General features: G+C 42.3%; 1 protein-coding gene across 3 annotated transcripts in view; it reads right to left on the bottom strand.

Moving 5' to 3' along the window:
• asl (argininosuccinate lyase) overlaps positions 1–19,905 on the bottom strand; it is a 40,464-nt gene extending 20,559 nt beyond the window's left edge. Inside the window, exons 1-4 of one of the 3 annotated variants that reach the window (XM_041198433.1) lie at positions 19,881–19,905; positions 14,212–14,327; positions 8,399–8,593; positions 6,627–6,710 (exon numbers count right to left, since the gene is read on the bottom strand). In XM_041198433.1, the coding sequence (XP_041054367.1) occupies positions 6,627–6,710; positions 8,399–8,593; positions 14,212–14,226 (294 nt within the window). In that variant the 5' untranslated portion in view covers positions 14,227–14,327; positions 19,881–19,905. Of the gene's footprint in view, positions 1–6,626; positions 6,711–8,398; positions 8,594–14,211; positions 14,529–19,880 lie in introns of those variants that run through there. The other 2 variants (XM_041198432.1, XM_041198434.1) reach the window with 2 other exon arrangements.
• Between the last annotated feature and the right edge of the window lie 2,796 nt (positions 19,906–22,701).

Raw genomic sequence — 22,701 nt, 5'->3', positions numbered from 1 at the left:
CTCTGTAAGGATCCTTCAATCTGATTAGTTGAAGAGATTCACTGTTGCTTTACCTGTCACAAATTCCCTGTAAGGGGTGGTGGGGGTGGGCACACTGAAATCAACACCAAATTAGGGGATATACCCACTGAGAACCCCCCAAAAACTCTGGACAACTGTCAGCAAGATGATCAGAGAGCGCTGCTCCTTCGCCATTGACAGCAAACTTTGTACCTATATCATTACAAGTACACTAGAAGATCTCTCCTTGTGTTGTTCATGGTGAGTCAATGGAAATGTTGCCTTATAACAAGGGTGTAATCAATAAAACATGACGGGGAGTACTAAGTTCATGACTTAGACTTTCTTTTTAGCATTTCTATTTCCAATACATAAGAATCACACTCAAATGCATTAAATTCAATAGGCAACAGAGTAATGAGAACATACAAATTAGGAGCAGGAATAGCCAATCTGGCCCCTCAATATGATCATGGTCAATCTTCTACCTTAAATTTACTTTCCCACACTCTCACCGTATCCTTAATTCCTTTCATATTGTAAACCTATTGCCCTCTCTCCTGAAGATGCTCCATGACTGAATGTCCACAGCTCTTGGGGTAAAGGGTTCCAAAGTTTCACAATCTGCTGAGTGAAGAAATTTCTCCTCATCTCAGTCCTAAATGCCCAACCCCTTAATTTGAAACTGTGACCCCTTAGTTCTAGGCTCCCAAGCCAGGGAAAATATCATCCTAACATCAGCCCGTTTAAGTGCTTTATAAATTTTATATGTTTCAATGAGTAATGAATAACGGTAATGCTCACTAGTTTTACTTCCTCCAAAGAGGGCAATGGGATTTCTTAAAAAGAATAAGTTTTCTTCTGCCTTTTGCCTGGGGAACTTAGTATTTTGCAGTTTTAGGAAGCAGGGAGAAGGACAGAGACTCAGTCAGTCAGGTTTTTTGCCCCTTTTATGCTGCTCTGGAACTTGCAGGAATTCCCCCAAGATGTGAAACAATGTCTGTCCCTATAGTATGCACAGATCCAGCATAGCAATTTAACTGAAGAGAGAGGGATTCCTAGCAAGCCCATTCTATTTTCATTTTGGAATCTGCTCCCAACGTAGCTCATGCAGTGCAGGGATGGCTCATGAAAACCTGGTGCTACAGTAAGCCTCTGTATCCCCACTGACTAAAGTACCTGGCTGAAGCCTTGAAGGCACCCAATGAGTTTTTAATTCTCCCCCTGATCTCAAAGTTCACTTTAGCACCAAGGGTCATTGATCTTGTTCAGTCTCCATAAGATCCCAATCTTGACAATCCAAGCCTGCTGCCATTTTCCAAATTTCATCCAATTATTTAGGCTTACAGCTGAGCCAGAAAATGGGCCAGTGTCTAGAGTTTCCCTGGACCTTGCAAGAAGCCCAAGGGAGGACAAATATGGGCTATTGCTTCCTTACAGGTGCAGCACACTTTGGTTGTGACATTGGGAAACCATTGAGGAAAAGTTTTCCTATTGCAAAAAAAACCTATTATTCTTGTTGCATATGTCCTGCTGCAACTTCTCAGCCTGTTACACAAACATAGCTAAAAAAACCAAATTTATCCAAATAATTGTGTGCACCATAAATGTGTGTACACATGTCCTATTTGACACAGGCTTCTCCTTAAAGTTCCTTCCCTCTTTTCCAGTTGCCAAATCAAGAGGGGAAAGAGACAAATGATTTTTGTAGTATACATGTAAACACCACCAAAAATAACAACATGGGTGCAATGGAGAAGACTCATTTGAGGTGTCTAATACCTTTGTTCATCCTTCCAAAAACATCAGTGAAAGTACCTTGCACCTTCTTATCAGTAAAACAATCTAAGCCTTCCCTTGATCTCCAAAAATCAAATCACTCCGGTTTACTGTAACAAATGACTAAAATACACTATTGACTAAATGCTATTTTCTTTTTGTAAGCAACTTATACATTAAACTACAGAAAGGGACGTTCCCTTTTATATTTATCGCACTCTCCATGGAATTACAGTCCTTAAAGTAAACAGTGCACTGTTTCTCTAAGCTTCCAATAGGTTCCCATAGTTCCTGTATCCGCAGTTTTTGGAGGGTTTGTTATATCCACCACCAGCAGTAAAGCCTGTTCCAATGATCCTTCTTTCCCTTGGCTATACCAGAACAAATCTCTCAGCATCTGCAGAAGGCTGCAAAATGCGTCTCTTTGACTAGAGAATGTCTCTCTCGTGCACCTGGTGTGGTAGCTCGCAAAGTCAAGCAGCTATTTCTCTCAGCTGAACACACAAAACTTCTGCTGCCTGTGATATTCATTGATTTGGAGAGAAGCCTGATCTCAGAAATGGTTTCCTCTGCCATTTTCTCCATGGCAACATGAAACATGTTAATTAGTATTTCTACCTAGATGCAAGGTTAACAATCCATGATCCCAACTCTCTTTCATCTTAGAAGTAAACAGACAGCTTGCAGCATAGCTGTTTACAACACGATAACAACAACACCTTTCTAGGGGTTTGGGAGACTCAAAGACTAACTCATTGTAAACCCAGAGACTGCTGTCATTGTTGCTCAGTGGAAATACCTCAGTAAAACAATCTAAGCTTTCCTCTGATTTCTAACAATCAAACCACCTAGGCTTACTGTCAGGCAGGCTGCAGAACAGGTCACACGACCCCCTTCATTTATGCTAAAGACACAGTCCCAAAATATGATAATCTTATAAACCTCTAATTGTAAAAGTTGTACCCTCAATGATCGAGTGTTCGTTCATCACATTCCTGTATGCTGGAATCCCCAAACATCTCAACTTTGCTGCATTTCTTTCCATGATTAATATCTTCCTCAAAAATGGAATTCTTCAACCATGTCGTTGGTCTCCTCCCTTAACTCTCCTCCAACAGCTGTTCAGGATCTGCCCCATCACCACTTTGAATATTTCTCTCTATTTTTCTGGTTCCTTGACACAAAATATTGTTGAACAACAGTGACAATAACTAATAAGAATAGTTAAAAAACAAAAACAGAATTACCTGGAAAAACTCAGCAGGTCTGGCAGCATCGGCGGAGAAGAAAAGAGTTGACGTTTCGAGTCCTCATGACCCTTCAACAGAACTAGGTGAATCCAAGGAAGGGGTGAAATATAAGCTTGTTTAAGGTGTATGTGGAGGTGGGGGGGGGGGGGGGGGGCGCGGGTAGGGTGGAGGGATAGAAGTGGAGGGGGGTGGTGTGGTTGTAGGGACAAACAAGCAGTGATAGAAGCAGATCATCAAAAGATGTCACAGACAACAGAACAAAAGAACACATAGGTGTTAAAGTTGGTGATATTATCTAAACGAATGTGCTAATTAAGAATGGATGGTAGAGCACTCAAGGTATAGTTCTAGTAGGGGTGGGGGGAGCATAAAAGATTTAAAAATATTTAAAAATAATGGAAATAGGTGGGAAAAGAAAAATCTATATAATTTATTGGAAAAAACAAAAGGAAGGGGGAAGAAACAGAAAGGGGGTGGGGATGGAGGAGGGAGCTCAAGACCTAAAGTTGTTGAATTCAATACTCAGTCCGGAAGGCTATAAAGTGCCTAGTCGGAAGATGAGGTGCTGTTCCTCCAGTTTGCGCTGAGCTTCACTGGAACAATGCAGCAAGCCAAGGACAGACATGTGGGCAAGAGAGCAGGGTGGAGTCTTGAACAGCCGACGCTTTTATTTTCATATGAGGCCTGGTTTATAATAATAGCCAAATAAAGGCAAGCGACAGGGAGGTGTGGGTCATTCTTGTGGACAGACCACAGGTGTTCTGCAAAGCGGTCGCCCAGTTTACATTTGGTCTCTCCAATGTAGAGGAGATCACATTGGGAGCAACGAATGCAGTAGACTAAGTTGGGGGAAATGCAAGTGAAATGCAGCTTCACTTGAAAGGAGTGTTTGGGCCCTTGGACGGTGAGGAGAGAGGAAGTGAAGGGGCAGGTGTTACATTTTTTGCGTGGGCATGGGGTGGTGCCATAGAATGGGGTTGAGGAGTAGGGGGTGATGGAGGAGTGGACCAGGGTGTCCCGGAGGGAACGATCCCTACGGAATGCCGACAGTGGGGGTGAAGGGAAGATGTATTTGGTGGTGGCATCATGCTGGAGTTGGCGGAAATGGCGGAGGATGATCCTTTGAATGCAGAGGCTGGTGGGGTGATAAGTGAGGACAAGGGGGACCCTATCATGTTTCTGGGAGGGAGGAGAAGGAGTGAGGGCGGATGCGCGGGAGATGGGCCGGACACGGTTGAGGGCCCTGTCAACGACCGTGGGTGGAAAACCTCGGTTAAGGAAGAAGGAGGACATGTCAGAGGAACTGTTTTTGAAGGTAGCATCATCAGAACAGATGCGATGGAGGCGAAGGAACTGAGAGAATGGGATGGAGTCCTTACAGGAAGCGGGGTGTGAGGAGCTGTAGTTGAGGTAGCTGTGGGAGTTGGTAGGTTTGTAATGGATATTGGTGGACAATCTATCACCAGAGATTGAGACAGAGAGGTCAAGGAAGGGAAGCGTCAGAGATGGACCAAGTGAAAATGATGGAGGGGTGGAGATTGGAAGCAAAATTAATAAATTTTTCCAAGTCCCGACGAGAGCATGAAGCAGCATCGAAGTAATCATCGATGTACTGGAGAAAGAGTTGTGGAAGGGGGCCGGAGTAGGACTGGAACAAGGAATGTTCCACATACCCCATAAAGAGACAGGCATAGCTGGGGCCCATGCGGGTACCCATTGCCACACCTTTTATTTGGAGTAAGTGAGAGGAGTTGAAGGAGAAATTGTTCAGTGTGAGAACAAGTTCAGCCAGACGGAGGAGAGTAGTGGTGGATGGGGATTGTTCGGGCCTCTGTTCGAGGAAGAAGCTAAGGGCCCTCAGACCATCCTGGTGGGGGATGGAGGTGTAGAGGGATTGGATGTCCATGGTGAAGAGGAAGCAGTTGGGGCCAGGGAACTGGAAATTGTTGATGTCACGTAAGGTGTCAGAGGAATCACGGATGTAAGTGGGAAGGGATTGGACAAGGGGAGAGAGAAGGGAGTCAAGATAACGAGAAATGAGTTCTGTGGGGCAGGAGCACGCTGACATGATCGGTCTACCGGGACAGTTCTTTTTGTGGATTTTGGGTAGGAGGTAGAAGCGGGCCGTCCGAGGTTGGGCGACTATCAGGTCGGAAGCTGTGGGAGGAAGATCCCCAGAGGAGATGAGGTCAGTGACAGTCCTGGAAACAATGGCTTGATGTTCAGCGGTGTGGTCATGGTCCAGGGAGAGGTAGGAGGAAGTGTCTGCGAGTTGACGCTCAGCCTCTGCGAGGTAGAGGTCAGTGCGCCAGACAACAACAGCACCACCCTTGTCAGCGGGTTTGATGACAATGTCAGGGTTGGACCTGAGAGAATGGAGTGCAGTAAGTTCAGAGAGAGACAGATTAGAATGTGTGAGAGGAGCAGAGAAATTGAGATGACTAATGTCGCGCCAACAGTTTTCAATGAAAAGATCAAGAGAAGGTAAGAATCCAGGGGGAGGGGTCCAGGTGGAGGAGAATATTGGAGGTGGGTGAAAGGATCCGTTGAACGGGGAGAGGACTCCTGCCCAAAGAAGTGAGCCCGGAGACGAAGAAGGCGGAAGAAGAGTTCAGCATCATGCCGAACCCGAAATTCATTGAGGTGAGGGCGTAAAGGTATGAAACTAAGTCCTTTGCTGAGCACTGAACATTCAGCATCGGATAGGGGAAGGTCAGGGGGTATAGTGAATACACGGCTGGGGCTGGGATTGGAAGATGGGGTGGGGACGGAGGGACAGGCAGGGGTGGAGGGTCCTAGATGGGTGTTGGTGTCGATGAGTTGTTGGAGCAATAAGAATAGTTACTTGGATTTAAAAAAATTATGAGTTTTAGCTAATTCTGCAACAATCCTGATTAATAACTACAATCTTCCATTTTGACATTAAGATTAGTTAATTATCTGCAAGACCACTTATAAAGGCACAGGACCCAAACCCATTTATAAAACAACAAACTAAATGAAACAATAAATTAAAACACATTCCAACTTTGCCAATCAATAAAAATAGCATGAAGTAAATTCAGCATTTCGAAACAATTCATGACAAGAGGCCACATTGGCGGCTTAAGCATTTAAAAAGATTAAAATGAGCAAGATAATTAGGACTGATCCCCTACCTAAAACACAGGGTCAGCCTGAGCAATGTTTGCCACCACCAGCTACTCTTAAAATAATTAATGATTGTTGTACATGCTGATAGGTAGGCTGACCTATGTAGCAACTAAAATGTTAATCATTGAGATTGTTCCTGATGCACCAACTCTAATGTTCCCATGTTCTTGAATTCCTTGCTGTGTACAAGAGCTTTGAAAAATAAGACGAGTTAGCATCAAACCACACGTTCAGTTGATAAGATGGTTATTTCACAAAAATAACGTCACTAACATAACGATGTCAAATTGCGATGGATCTTGAACCAGATAGAACATCAACATCAATGAAAGTAATCAAGGTTATAAATTCAAACTTATTTCCAAACCTATATCTGGATGTTTCTGAGCTTACCCACTTACTGTTTTATTCTGTAAGAAAGATATATTTAGTGGCCACGCTTACCTTCAGTCTTCGTTCATGGGCTGTATGAATGTCCTCATCTCCTTCATTAATCTGGAAAGTTCCATTTATCCATTCTTCGTAAATCTAACAGTTTGAAACCAAAACCTTTTAGCACTGAATCTCACAGCTCCTGAAGTACCATTTGCACAAAAACAATCCCATTTCCTCCAGTAAAAATAAGGAGACAAGCTTTCAGTGTTTAGTTTTTCAAGGAAGATAAGTAATGCAATTCAAGTTCTGTAACATGTACACTCAACAGATTCACACAGCAGAGAAACTGGGATTGATATCCTTAGAGCAGGAAGTTAAGGGAAGATTAAATGGTGGTATTCAAAACTATGAAGGGTTCTGACAGAGCAAATGAGAAACTCTAACGACTATATGTACCAGACAGGTTTCTACTCGAAACAGATAACTTTATTATAGAGCTCTTTTAGAAGCTACATGCTTGAACCAGGTCCATGACTAAAAAGCTCCCCCCACCGGATTACCCACGCTTAGGGCTCATTCATCAAGAACAATCAAGTGGCCCCTAATAGGCAGTAGGAAAAGCTATAGCTTCAATCACTACAGAAACTGTTTCATCCAAAAGCAGAATCAATAACCAGAGGACAGTTTTAAGATAATTGGCCAGGCCAGGGTGGAGATAGGGAACATTTTCTTTTCAACTATAAATTGTTATGATTTGGAATGGCCCAAGTGCAAGGATAGAGGAAGAAAGTTAAACAGTATCCTTCATAGAAGGATTAGATACCTACAGTTAGAAAATAATTAGACCTAATGTGAAAGAGAAGCAACTGCGATTAATTGGATTGCTCTTTCAAAGAGCTAGCACAGTCATGATGGGCTGAATGCCCATTTATCATTGTGATTTATCATTGTATGATTTTATACCTATCCACATTAAAATGTCAATATTAGCACCTAACCAGTCTGTCAAAATTCATGGCACTTCGTAATTTCAACATGCACACTACACCAAGGTTAACTAAGAAAACATTCAAAACTGCAAAACAAGACTTAGAACAAAAGAATATTCACCAAATGAGAGTAAGATTAGAATTAAAATGAACATGGGTAATCGCATATGAACTAGGTACGCTAAAGGATGAACAACAAAGCAAACATTGAACTCAATGCATAAAAGATGGGTGAGCATTTCGTTTTGAACTGATGACACAAACTGATGGAATCCAAACAACAAGATTTTTCATCAGACTTAGTAACAGAATATGCCAACTGAATCAGACTATATGACTGAGACAGGAAAAGTGGAGGAAAAGCTTGAACCACTCGATCTGCTCAGTGCATACTATGTTCTTAAATGATCTGATTCCCCATGACATTGCTGAAGTACAAAGCCCTTGGATCTGGCCTGGTGATATTCTGCTCAAGACCATAACATATTGCATTGTATCAGGGAGTGAGACAACTGTTGTAGTGTGGGGCTCATTTGAATGTGAATTGAACAAACATGAGCTTGGAGGGGTTATAGTTGGGATTTCCCACGTGTGTTCTCAGCATTTTTCTGTTCATTGAAATAGATATGGAGAATAATTATGAGCTGTCAAGAGCACAACCAGAAAGCCCTAATCTATATATGCCATCTGAACTAAAAAATGGAATTCCATTTAACTCAATCCCTGGGTGATTTTATTTTGCACAAACGCTTCAGTAACAGACTGATGAACAGACTAAAGTTGGATTAAGGTCAGAAGAGCTCATTACTTTGATAGTTAAGTGTTAAGCCAGTTCATTACAAAATTTCTTACCTTGTCCATTCCATTTAGAATTTGATCCATTTCAGTTTTTGTTAAAAGTCCAGCTTTCTCTAAAGCCTTGGCATAGGCCTTGCTTCCTTTAATATCTGCAGCCCACATTCGCTTATCGTAACGTATGGAGGAATTAAACTTCTCCATAATTGGATCTATCTTTCCCACAAATCTTCCACCCCATAGCTTAGCACCCTATGGGATATGAAATCATTGGCATTTATTAAAAAGTTCGACTTGCACAACATTCAATACTGACATGGTCTGAGCTTGGTACCACACCAAGAAACACACTCATCATCTCTGTCATCGTTGAAGCATGAATGATAATGCTTGATAATGTGACATGTTAAAAGTATAGTCTTGAATGGTCCCAAAATGCCAATTCTAAAAATGAATCTATAAACTTTCTGTAACTTTGTTTTACACTTTAGAAACACATGAGGCTTAATTTTTAGGCCCTGCCGAAGGTGGGCAGGTGTGCAATTTCGTGTCACCGGCCAGCCGGTTTCATAGCTTCATCCTGGACCATTTTCCTGAAGAGGGTTGGAGAGGGGCAGGATTACCCACATGCAAACAGCGGGTAGCCAACTCAATCAATTAAAGGCCTATTGCCGGAGGTCAACACGGATTTTCCAGTTTCCCAGCAGCTGCAGGGAACAGGGCAGCTATAAGACCATAGGACGTAGGAGCAGAAGTAGGCTACTCAGCCCATCGAGTCTGCTCTGCCATTCAATGAGCTACCTGGAAGTGGCGATCCTGCAGCAGATTGGGGAGGGTGAGCAGGCAACACTCCAGGGATTCTTAGGCCCTCCCTGCCTGCTTCATTTCAACTGCAGGCTGCTCTGTGGAAGGGTACAACCCACCTCTACAATGATAGCCAGGCTGCTGCTTCTGTTTTTTATTTTAACTTTAAAAGAGTTGGAGAGAGTCTACCTCCATCTTAGGACACCCTCACCCTCACTTACCTTCAAAGGCTTCCTCCCTGCTGGTGGGTCTCCAATTGGCCCTCTGGCTTCGAGAGCCCACCTACTATCGTTAGTTGGGCAGCTAGCCCACCCTCTGGCCATTAATTGGCCAATTCAGGGGAAAAGATTACAGATGAGTGACTGTTACCCACATACTTGGAGGTCAATCATCTCAGTTCCAGGACATTGCTGCAGGAGTTCCTCAGGGTATTGTCCTAGGCCCAGCCTAGATTGGGAGGGGGATGGGAACCTGAGTGGGGAGACACAAGAGAGGGAGACAAATATAGGAATGAAAGACAGAAAAGTAGAAAACAAAAAGTGGAAGGCAGAGGGAACAAGGGTTAGCGGCAAATAGGAACAAAAAAAAGTGTAAAAATGTTAAAAAAAACAAGTCTAAAAGCACTGTATCTGAATGCACGGAGCATTCGTAATAAGATAGATGAATTAACAATGCAAATAGATGTAAACGGATATGAAATGATTGCGATTATAGAGACATGGCTCCGGGGTGACCAAGGCTGGGAACTGAATATCCAAGGGTACTCGATATTTAGGGTGGACAGGCACAAAGGGAAAAGGACGTGGCGTGGCATTGGTTAGTTCAGGATGAAATCAGTGAGAGAGGATATTGGCTCAGAAAATCTAGATGTAGAATCAGTCTTGTTGGAGCTAAGAAGCAACAAGGGACATTAGTGGGAATTGTCAACTGGCCTCCAAACAATAGTGATAAGGTAGGGGAAGGCATTAAACAGGAAATTAGACTTGCATGTAACAAGGGTGCTACAGTAATCATGAGTGACTTTAATCTACATATAAATTGAGCAAACCAAATTAGCAATAATACTACAGCAGATGAATCCCTAGAGTGTGTACGAGATGGTTTTTTAGACTGGCATGTCAAGTAACCGACTAGGGTACAGGCTATCCTAGATTTAGTATTGTGCAATGAGAAGGGGTTAATTAATAATCTTGTTGTGAGGAGTTTTTTAGGGAACAGTGACCATAACATGATAGAATTTTTCGTTAGGATGAAAACTGAAGTAGTTTGATCTGAAACTAGGGTTCTAAATCTAAACAAAGGAAATTACAAAGGTATGAGGCATGAGTTGGCTAAGACAGATTGGGGAACTTCAACAAAAGGCATGACGGTGGATAGGCAATGGCTAATATTTGAGGAACTAATGCATGCATTACAACAGTTATACGTTCCTTTCTACCACAAAAACACAACAGGAAAACCTGCCTAATCACAAAGAAATTAATGGCAGTATTAGATCCGAAGAGGAGTCATATAAAGTAGCAAACCTGAGGACTGAGAATTTAGAATTCAGCAAAAGAGGACCAAGAAATTGATTAAGAGGGGAAAAGTAGAGTATGAGAGTAAACTTGCAAGGAACATAAAAGTGGACTGTAAAAGCTTCTGTAAGTATGAGAAAAGAAAAAGATTAGTGAAGACAAATGTAGGTCCCTTACAGTCTGAAATAGAAGAATTTATAATAGAGAACAAGGAAATGGCAGAGCAATTAAACAACTACTTTAGTTCTTCATAGAGGAAGACACACATGACTTCCCAGAAATGCTAGAGAACCAAGAGTCCAGTGAGAAGGAGGAATTGAAGGAAATCAGTATTACTCAAACAATAGTGCTGGAGAAATTAATGCAACTAAAAACCGATAAACCCCCAGCGCCTGATAATCTACATCCCAAAGTACTAAGGGAGGTGGCCATGGAAATAGTGGATGTGTTGGTTGTCACCTTCCAAAATTCTATGGATTCTGGAACAGTACCGGCAGATTGGAGGATGACAAATGTAACCCCACTATTTAAGAAAGGATGAAGGGAGAAAACAGCGAATTACAGATCGGCTAGCCTAACATCAGTAAGTAGGGAAAATGCTCGAACCTATTATAAAGGATGTGATAACAGGACATTTAAAAAGTATCAACAGGATTAGACAAAGGCAACTTGGATTTATGAAAGGGAAATTATATTTGACAAAACTACTGAAGTTTTTTGAGACATAACCAGCAGAATAGATAAGGGAGAACCAGTGGATGTGATGTATGTGGATTTTCAGAAAGCTTTTGATAAAGTCCCACATAAAAGGTTAGTGTGCAAAAGTAAAGCACATGGGATTGGGGGTCAACATATTGGCATGGATTGAGAATTGGTTAGTAGACAGGAAACAGAGTAGGGATTAAATGGGTATTTTTCGGAGTGGCAGGAGGTGACTAGCGAGGTACTACAGGGATCAGAGCTTGGGCCTCAGCCATTCACAATATATATCAATGATTTGGATGAGGGAACCAAAAGTAATATTTCCAAGTTTGCTGACGACATGAAACTAGGTGGGAATGTGAGCAGTAAGGAGGGTGTTAAGAGTCTTCAAGGCAATTTAGACAGGTTGAGTGAGTAGGCAAATACATGGCAGTTGCAGTATAACATGGATAAATGTGAAGTTAACCACTTCGGTATGAAAACAGAATGGCAGAGTATTATTTAATTGGTGATATATTGAGAAATGTAGATGTACAAAGGGACCTGGGTGTCCTTGTACAACAATCACTGAAAGCAAGCATGCAGGTGCAGCAAGCAGCCAAGAAGGCAAATGGTATGTTGGCCTTCATAGCAAGAGTACTTGAGTACAGGAGCAAGGATGTCCTACTGCAACTGTACAGGGCCTCAGTGAGACCACACCTGGATTATTGTGTACAATTTTGGTCCCCTTACCCAAGAAAGGACATACTTGCCATAGAGGGAGTGCAGCAAAGGTTTACCAGACTGATACCTGAGATGGCAGGATTGTCGTATGAGGAGAGATTGGGCCAACTAGGCTCCAACTGGAGTTTAGAAGAATGAGAGGGGATCTCATTGAAACATATAAAATTCTGACAGGGATGGACAGACTGGATGCAGGGATGATGTTTCCTCTGGCTGGGGGATCTAGAACAAGGGGTCACATTCTCAGGATACAGGGTATAACATTTAGGACTGAGATGAGGAGAAACTTCTTCACTCAGAGGGTGATGAACCTGAGGAATTCTCCACAGAGGCTGTGGAGGCCAAGTGATTGAATATATTTAAATAAGCAATAGATAGATTTCTGGACTCTAAAGATGTCAAGGGGTGTGGAGCGAGAGCGGGAGTATGGGGTTGAGATAGAAAATCAGTCATGATCATATTGAATGGCGGAAGAGGTTCAAAGGGCCGAATGATCTACTGCTGCTCCTATTTTCATGTTTCTAACCATCTTCAGCTGCTTCATCAATGACCTTCCCTCCATCATAAGGTCAGATGTTCGCTGATGATTGTACAATATTCAGTACCATTTGTGGCTCCTCAGAAATAGAAGCAGCCCAAGTCCAAATGCAGCAAACAGCTTCTTTTGTTAACATTTAGCATTGTGTAAATATAACATAAAATATTTCCCCTTTAAAATGTACATTATACAAAGAACTATAGAGTTGAGATGCAATTAAGTCTAGCAAAATTGTACTGGTATAACATGCACAGTAATGCTATCAGCTGATGATCAATAAATATTTGAAGTTATTTTGTAACAATTTGGACTGATTCCTTAACTAAGCAATGGCTGCATATTCCATGTTAGATTTGCAGGTTGCTCCAGGGCAGCAACACATGTTAATTTTTACATAACAAGGTCAATTGCAACACACAGGAATATACTACATTAGCCAACAGATCCTCCCTTAACGGTTTCATTTTATGACAAAATCACATCCTTGAATCGATGGGGAAAGGACAGGAAATAAGCTCCAAACACAGGATTCAGCACAATAATGACATCTGCATTCATTTAGAAGATTTTTTCACCCCAGGTTAGAAAACACGAGGACAAAACTGTTGGAGAGATGGTGATGATGTGGTAATATCACTGGGCCAGTTATCCAGAGGCCCAGGCTAATGCTCTAGGGACATGGGTTCAAATCCCACCAGGGTAGCTGGTAGAATTTAAATACAATTAATACAATCTGGAATATATAAAGTCTCAGTAATCGTGACAACATACTATCATTGATTGTCATGAAAACACATTTGATTCACTAATGCCCTTTAGGGAATTAAATCTGCCACCTTTACCGGTCTAGCCTACATGTGACTCCAGACCCACAGCATTGTGTTTGACTCTTACTCACCCTCTGTCTCTCAGGACAAAGAGAATTAGGGATAGGTAACAAATGCTGGCCTTACCAGCAACACCACATCTCATGAGAACAAAAAAAGATGCAGGGGAGGTTAAGAATCAATATGCCCCTGGCGTAAAAGGCAACACCAACTGGCATAACCCCATCATGCCAAGACTGATGGGAGAGCCGAAGGAAAGAGTTAAGAATAAGGGAATAGATGCCATGAGTAAAACTGACAGAACAGAAATTTGAGCATATCTTCTCTTTTAACAGGCAGATTTTTTTTATCCTGTATCTTTATCTAGTCCTGTAGCACTTCAGTGTAAGAAACGGATTGTGTACTGAAAGTAGGGTCTCGAACCAGAAAGTGTTCTGTTTGTGCTACAATTAGTGCGATTATGGTTAATAATGGAATGCAGTGCAGATAGATGCCGAGTAAAAAAAAAAATGTGGATCTTGTTCAATTGGGAAACAAACCTTCGCCATCCACGCTTGTAGGTGAGAACGGCTTCTTCTGCCCTTACCTTCCTGAGTCACATCTCCAAAGAACAAATTAGGACGGACCAGCAAAAAAGAGTAAAAGAGCAAAGGGGAAACTTTCAATTGGAGGAAATACTGCACAACATCCCCATAACTCATAAAACCAGAGCTAAGTCTTGAACTAGTAAAAAAAAATAGACAATGAGGGAAACATTACCTCTGAATTAGCCATCTCTAACACTGAACTTCAAGGTCTTAGGACAGAAGGAATTCTGAAACACACAGGTAGGTCGAAGCCTGTGGAGAACAGTCTGGAGCTTCGTCCTCGATCGTCTGCAGGGGGTAAAAAACCGTATCAGTAAAACAACCCGAAAACGTTCAGTATCAGCTCAGGTCACCGATCTTTGGACAGGTGACCTCGCTCTTTAAAACGCGCAGCTACTTCTGACAGTACCCGGGCTAACAGCTGCTCTCTGTGTGGGTTCAATTCCGAACAGTTTTAGCCTCGAAACTCCCAGTTCCAGGAACCGGAAAACAAACCACTAACTGGGGTTGCTGGGACTCGTAGTCATCCAAATCTGTTCCACTGACTACAAACAGCTCACATTCGCTATTCCCTGAAGCAAAAGCTCTCTCTGCAGATACAGTCCATGTGTGATACTGTAACCTATGCTTATTGAGCTCTGCATTAGAAACTTTATTCACAGTAGTTTATTTTTATACACATTTCACTAAGTGTAACAGGAACATAATATAGGCTGTTCAAGAGGCCATAAGACACTGGCTGGTGGAATAGGTTGGCACGTAGCAGCTGAAATTCAATGCAGAGAAGTGTGAAGTGAAACATTTTTAGAAGAACGAAGAGAGGCAATGTAAACTAAAGGATAAAGGGGTCCAAGAACCAAGGACCTTTATGTCTGTGGCACAACTTGTTGAAGGTAATTTAGAAAGTGATTAATAGAGCTTAGAAATAGGGGTCTAGGTCCAGATCAGCAGAGACTGCACGCATGCCCCAAATGCACTTCAGGACCTCTCGGAAGTCCCAGTGTGCCGACATCTGTGCCAGTTGCCCAGGAAGTTTAAGCTTCTGATGGACAATTCCCCTGCTCCCTAGGACCCTCTGAACTAGAGTCCGAGATTTTGGATAGTTCTGTGGGGCTTACCGGAACATTACCCAGGAAATGTTAGACAGAAAAATCCTCGTCTAACTCCTGAGGAACTACAGAATTGACCCCTCAATCACACACTGACATCCCAACTACCCCCGACCCTTGGCTATGTACCTAACCCCCAACTAACCCATTAACCCTTTGACTAACCCCTTGATTAACCCCTGACCCAACCCGACCAACTCCGACCCAACCTGGCTATCCCTATCCACCCTTGGTACCGTACCCACCTGTGACCCTACTCAAATACTGCCTTGCCACCTGTCACCACCAACTACAACCTCACCACCTGCCACCTATTCATCTACCATCCTACCTATTTACCACCTACCCCACCTGCCACCCTACACACCTAGCACCTCACCAACCTGCAACCCTTACCACCTAGCACCTCACCAACCTGCCACCCTACCCATCTACCACCTAGCCCACCTGCCATTCTCTGTTGGTTGTGACTGTCTGAGGAATAATTGCTGAGACAATAGATGGTTTATTAGATAAACAGAGCTATATACAGACTAGGTGTTATTCAGTCTAAGCTAAAAACATTCTCCCTCTTGACTCTTGGTCATGTCTCTCTTACATCATCATTTGGGTGGTACTGTTTCCACAGTCCCACATATTAACCCTTTCAACCCTAATACTATATATCCCCCCAAGTCTTTGCCCATATATATTTTTGCATTTATATTTATATATCAACCCATCATCCTCACCAAATCTCTAACTCCATAGATTCAATCTGTCAGGAGACTTCACAACTCTCCCTAATTGTGTTCTTGTCAGACTTGAAAGATCAGTAGTGTCTCTCTGAACTCCTTTTTCTTGACTTGGTTGGTCATTGGTGAGAATTGCAGTATTGGGTACATTGTCAGTTTGTGACTCAACATCTGGTTCTTCCAAATGTATGATTGATGGTTGTCTTTGAAGAATGAAGATAATATTTCTCCTGTTCCTTCTCATAGCACCTTCTGAAGTATGTACTAAATAGGATCTCTGTTGATTGTCATCCCTCTGGACAATTACTCCTTCTCTGCCTTGGTCTCATACCTGGATCTGGACTTGATTTTTTTCTTTCTCTCTTTGCTGTTATACTTTTGTTGATCACTTATCTCTCTCCGTTGATTGGATTTTGTGGGTTATGTCTCTCTTTGCATTTTGCATGTTCCATATTATGTCTGTTGAGTTTACCCTGGTTCCTTTTGACGGTTTTGTTTGTCTTTCTTTAATTCTTGAGTGACGATGCCTTGTAGCCTCTCGTTTATGAACTCTTGGATAATCCTGGACTGCTAACTCTGGAGATAATTAGTTAGGCAGGATAGGAAGCTATGAGCAAACCATTTGAGCAATCTCTTACTTTCTGTTTAAATGCAGCAGGTCTGGTGTAGCAACAAGGTCAGTGTCCTCCCTTGTAGAAGAGGTGGACATTCTATGATTTGGTTCTGGTCTAGTTCTGGACTTGTTTGACTGCTAGCATCCTTGACTACCACTTTTAGTGGATGGAGAGGTGCAGATGTACTTTCTAGAAAGTCACCACTGTTGGATGAATGTGGTATTGTAATAGCGTACTCTGTCACTTGAATTTCACTTCCATCTTCTGCGCCGAACTACGAAGTGATGAAGGATCATTGTCATTCTCAATTACCCTGGTCTAATTGAGAAGAAATTCATGCACCCCCTCCTGGACATCTTCCTGGAAAAGGGCTGGATTATAAATCTCTGTGATGAGTGTCAAAAAATCAGTGCAGAAGTCCCAATCCAGATCTTCAGTGCATTTGGATAGTTTCAGGTGCTCAGTTTTGATGTCGTCCTTGAATGTCTGTTGATTGATGTCCTCCACTGTCTTGATGAGGCTGACGTCTACACATGCGTTTTGACTTAAAAGGGAGAATTCATGGTTCCGTGGAACATATAATGTTTCCAGTATCTGTTTCCCTTGTACTGGACTGTTGCCTACAATATGTCCTTGACTTGTAGTTTGATCTCTCCTGGACCATATAAATGGTTTTCAGTTGGCTTCAGGCATTGTTTATTGACCATGATTCTTTGTCTGATAAAGGCATAACACTTGCTTTAGTATCTAGTTTAAAGTTGATGGTCTGTCTATTGACACTAATATCTGTCTTCCAGTATGTGTACTGGCCTCTTTGATCTCATCCAGGAAACATTCTTGTTCCTCTTGTTGAAATTTATCAATTTCATTAATGGCCTTGTGTGTGAGATCTCTCTCTTAATAACCTGTAAAGTTAGGGGCTGTAGTTGGCACAGCTTACAAAAGTGTCCAACCCTTTTGCAGTGAAAGTATTCTGCTGTGCTTGCAGGACACTGTGCCTGTGGGGTTTTTTGGTGCCACAGTGCTGGCATAGTTTAATGGTGCCTTGTATTTTTCCACCAAATGGCATCTTCTTCCTTGGAATTTCTTTGACATTCCTATGTTTAATAAACTGTCTGGTCACTGGAGGTTTCCTGAGCCAAGACTTTTCTTCACCTCTCAATATTGCCCTGCTCTGTTGATGGACATCTGTTTGTCTTACCAGCTGTATTGCTTTCTCTAAGGTTAAGTCTTCCCTGGTTTGCAATAGGTCTGATGGGGTGTCACTGATAACTATGGTCTTGTATTGATTCTGTCTTTAGGTCTCCATATTCGCAACCTTCAGCCAGTCTGTAAAGGCCAATTGACAAAAGCATCTATTGGTTTACCCTGGTTTCTGGACTCTTTGTTTGAATTTAGCCCTTTCTAGAATCTTGTTGCTCCTTAAGTTAAAATAATTATCAAAGACTTTTAAGACTTCTTCAAGGTCACATTAATGCCTTGTCTTGCAATAACATAATCCGCTATTATTCCAATAGAGTACAGTAATGAAAAAAAAACAAATAATATCACCAACTTTAACACCTATGTGTTCTTTGTTCTGTTGTTTGTGGCATCTTTTGATGATCTGCTTCTATCACTCTTGTTTGTCCCTACAACCACACCAACCCCCTCCACTTCTCTCTCTCTCTCTCTCTCTCCCCCCCCCCCCCCACCACACACCTTAAACCAGCTTATATTTCAACTCTTTCTTGGACTCACTCAAGTTCTGTTGAAGGGTCATGAGGACTCGAAACGTCAACTCTTTTCTTCTCCGCCGATGCTGCCAGACCTGCTGAGTTTTTCCAGGTAATTCTGTTTTTGTTTTAGAGTACAGTAATGTACTGACTTGCTCAGCTTCAGACATAGTGTCCAATTCCGAGGCAATTCTGAACCTTAAGAAACTTTTCCTCCAATATGCCCAATTCTGAGTTTGATTTGGTCTTTCCGTAAATCCAAATCTCCCCGATAATATAAGTTTGGAATCCAAGGCTACTCTATCTATGGCTCTAGGTGGTTTATCTTAAGTTTTTAAACTTCTCTTGAGTAATGTAGTTTTCCCACACTGATCAATGATTGCTGCTTTTAGATATTTGCCTCTTAAACTCTGCAAAGCCTTTAAAACCCTTTGCTTGAAGTTACTACTATGCTTTATTCATTCCTTCCTTCCCTCCTACCACCCCCCCTTCCCCCTGAGACCATTGAATATTTGCAGCCATTTGTTTTTTTCTCTGTTCGTTTGCTGCCTTGCGTTCACCATGTGTAATGTTTCGAAACCAATGCTCATTAAGAATGGAATTTTCCCTGTGCTGCCTGCTTACTGCACCTTTAAATTGAAGTTTTTAAGGGTTGCTTACAATTTCCTTGATTGTCGATAGGTTCCCCGACTCTATTGCCAGATCGGGATTATTTCATGGACCAGCACGTGCTGTGGTACAGCCCTTAAAGGGTTGAGCAGTTGATTTCCTGACTCTTCCTGCTTCTACTTCTTGTGAAGCAGCTTTGGAGTTTTTCAGCTGTCTTACTGAGTTCTGCAATTCTGGCACCACTTTTCTAGCTCAGACTTGGAAACTTCTTTAAAGCTGATTTTTTGGGATTTCACGGTGCTTCACAGCTGCCACCATGTTATATGTTAGTTGTGACTTCTCAGATATTGGTAAATCTGAACAATGACTGCTTTGTTGGATAAACAGAACTATATACAAATATAAAACAAAAACAAAAACAGAATTACCTGGAAAAACTCAGCAGGTCTGGCAGCATCGGCGGAGAAGAAAAGAGTTGACTTTTTGAGTCCTCATGATCCCTCGAAACGTCAACTCTTTTCTTCTCCGCCGATGCTGCCAGACCTGCTGAGTTTTTCCAGGTAATTCTGTTTTTGTTTTTGTTTTGGATTTCCAGCATCCGCAGTTTTTTTGTTTTAATCATTATATATATACAAATATACATGACTAGGTGTTACTCAGTCTAACCTAGAAGCATTCTCCCTCTCAACTCTTGGTCATGTGTCTCTGACATCATCATGTGTGTGGTACTGTTCCTCCAGTTCCAAACATTAACCTTTTCAATCCTAAAGCAGTACTACTCATCTGCAACACCGCCCACTTGCCACTGTACCCATCTACCACCCTACTGACCAGCCACCTCACCAAACTGCTGCCCTACAAACTTGCCACCCCACCCACCCACGACCCTACCCACTTACCTCACCTACCCTACCCACCTTATCACCTTAGCCACCTGCCATTGTACCACCTGTCATTCTACCCACTTATTTCACCACCTCACCCACCCTACCCATTCACTCATTCATCCACTCACCTATTCACCCATTCACTAACATTCACACTGGACATTTAAACTTACCAGACGGCAGCTAGTGCTGTAAAAAGGGGGTGTGCCTTGTCTTTCTCCTGACACTATACAGCGCTGCAATGGAGTTCTCTGAGGGATGCTTGATTATCCTGGAGTCACCAGGAATTAAGGATTAACTTCTGAGACTTTGCTGGAAGCAAACATGGAGAAAAATAATAGCAACATGAAAAGAAATTGTGTGATTCTTTTTGTTTTCTTCTGATACTTTTGTTTATTATGTATTATTGTTTATCTTTTATTTATTCTTTCACAGGATATGGGCATTGTTGGCTAGGTCAGCATTTATTGCCAATCCATAATTTCCCTTGAAGAGGTGGTGGTGATCTATTTTCTTGAACTGCTGCAGTCCATGTGATGTAGGTATCCACAGTGCTGTTAGGGAGGGAGTTCCAGGATTTTGAACCAGTCACAGTGAAGGAACTGCGATATGTTTCCAAGTCAGGTTGGTGTGTGGCGAGGAGGGGAACTTGCAGTTAATGCTGTTCCCATCTGTCTGCTGCCCTTGTCCTTCTCGATGGTAGAGGTTGCAGGTTTGGATGGTGCTATCGAAGGAGCCTTGGTGAGTTGTTGTAGTGCGTCTTGTAGATGGTGCACACTGTTGCCACTCCTCATTAGTGGTGGAGGGAGTGAATGTTTAAGGTAGTGGATGTGGTGCCAATCAAGCGGACTGCATTGTCATGGATGGTGTCAACCTTCTTGAGTGCTCTTGGTGCTGCACTCATCCAGGCAAGTGGAGAGTATTCCATCACACTCCTGACTTGTGCCTTGTAGATGGTTGGCACTTTGGAGAGTCAGGAAGTGAGTTATTTGCTGCAGGATTCCAATCCTCAGACCTGCTCTTGCAGCCACAGTATTTATATGGCCATTCCAGCTCAGTCCCTTGTCAATGATAACCCCCTGGATGTTGGTCCTAGTGGTTCAGCGATGGTAATACCATTGAATGTCAAAGGAAGACGGTTAGGTTCTCTTACTTAATTCTTTCACCAGATGTGGGTGTCACTGGCTAGGCCAGCATTTTTTCATCCATCCCTAATTTCCCTTGTGAAGGTGGTGCTGAGCTGACTTCTTGAACCGCTGCAGTCCATGTGGTGTAGGTGCACCCACAGTGCTGTTTGGGAGGGAGTTCCAGGATTTTGACCCAGCGACAGTGAAGGAACGGTGATATAGTTCCAAGTCAGGATGGTGAGTGGATTGGAGGGGAACTTCCAGGTAATGGTGTACCCATGTGTCTGCCGTCCTTGTCCTTCTAGGTGCTAGACGTCGTGAGTTTGGAAGGTGCTGTCAAAAGAGCCTTGGTGACTTGATGGGGGTGGTCATTGCTTGGCACTTGAATGGCAAATGCTACGATATGTTGTATATTTGTGGTTAAGTTGGAGAGGGGGTTGCAGGTCATGTGGTGAAATCTCTTGGAATTATATTGAACCACAGACAGAAATGAATTGTTCAGAATAAAGGTCACTTGAATTTCTGTAACACAATAACAGAATACTGTGGATCCGGGAAATCTAAAATAAAACCAGAAAATTATGGATATACTCAGCAGGGCTGGTAGTGCCTATGGAGAGAGAAACAGAGTTAACTTTTCAGGTTTGTAGCCTTTCACCAGAACTGGGAAAAGTTATGATCTAAAATTGTTGAACTTTGTTGAGTCCAGAAGGCTGTAAAGTGCCAAATGAAAGATGAGATGCTGATCCTTAAACTTAGTGAGCTTCATTGGAACTCTGCAGCAGGCCAAGGACAGAAAGGTCAGAGACCAATCAAGGTGGAGATTTAAAATAACAGATGACTGAAAGCCCAGGATCACGCTTGCGAACTGAACAGAGGTCTTATACAAAGTGGTCACCCAGTCTGCGATTGGTCTCCCCAGTGTAGAAAAGAGTTAAGAGAGTGCAGCAAATACAGTATACTAAATTGAAAGAAGTACAAGTAAATCATTCCAAAGAAGCTCAACACAAGCTCGAGGAACAGCACCGCATTTTTTGGACATTTTACAACCTTCGGAACTTAACATTGAGTTCAACAATTTTAGATCATATAACCACTGCCTCCATCTTTGTTTCATTTTTCTTTGCTGGTTTGATTTTTTTCTCTTGCTTCTCTCCTACTCCCTTTGCTTTTGAATGGCAGCAATTCAGGACCCTGCCATTTACATCTCCTCTAGACACATCCTTTGTTTCTTTACTTGTCCCATTATCACTCCTTTGGTCTTGCACTTTTGGTTATTTAATCTCCCCTGCCTTCCAACCTGTCACAGACATTCCCTTTTTGTTCTTCACAGCTTGTCCACTTTCACTGGTTCAAGACCTTGTGCACTTCTAAAGTCTCTCACTTCCAAAACATTAACTCTGTTTCTCTCTCCACAGGTGCTGCCAGACCTGCTGAGTTTTTCCAGCATTTGCTGTTTTATATCAATTTCTTTGTTCACGCTGCCAAGAATTAAATTACAATAATAGAAATGCACTAGCAGCATCAGTTTGCTCACAATAGTTGTTACAAGCAACAGCTTAGATTTAAATGATACCTTTAATGTAGGGAAATGTCCCATTGCACTTCAGAGCATAATCAGAGAAAAATTGGGACCATACTAAAGAGGAAGATATTAGAAGGTTCAAAGGTAGAGAATGAAGAAAAAACAAAACTTGCATTTATATAGCGCTTTTCACAACTTCAGAATGTGCTAAAGTGCTTCACAGTCAACGTAGCGATGTAGGAAATGTGACACAGCAAGATCTCACAAACAACAAAGAATAACTGACCAGGTAATTGGTTTTAGGTGTTGTTTGAGGGATAAATGTTGACCAGAACAGTGAAA

This window comes from Carcharodon carcharias, chromosome 10 (genome assembly GCF_017639515.1).
Source record: "Carcharodon carcharias isolate sCarCar2 chromosome 10, sCarCar2.pri, whole genome shotgun sequence".
Lineage (NCBI taxonomy): Eukaryota > Metazoa > Chordata > Chondrichthyes > Lamniformes > Lamnidae > Carcharodon > Carcharodon carcharias.
Note: the sequence above shows the minus strand (reverse complement) of the source record. Positions and strands in the feature narration are given on the sequence as shown.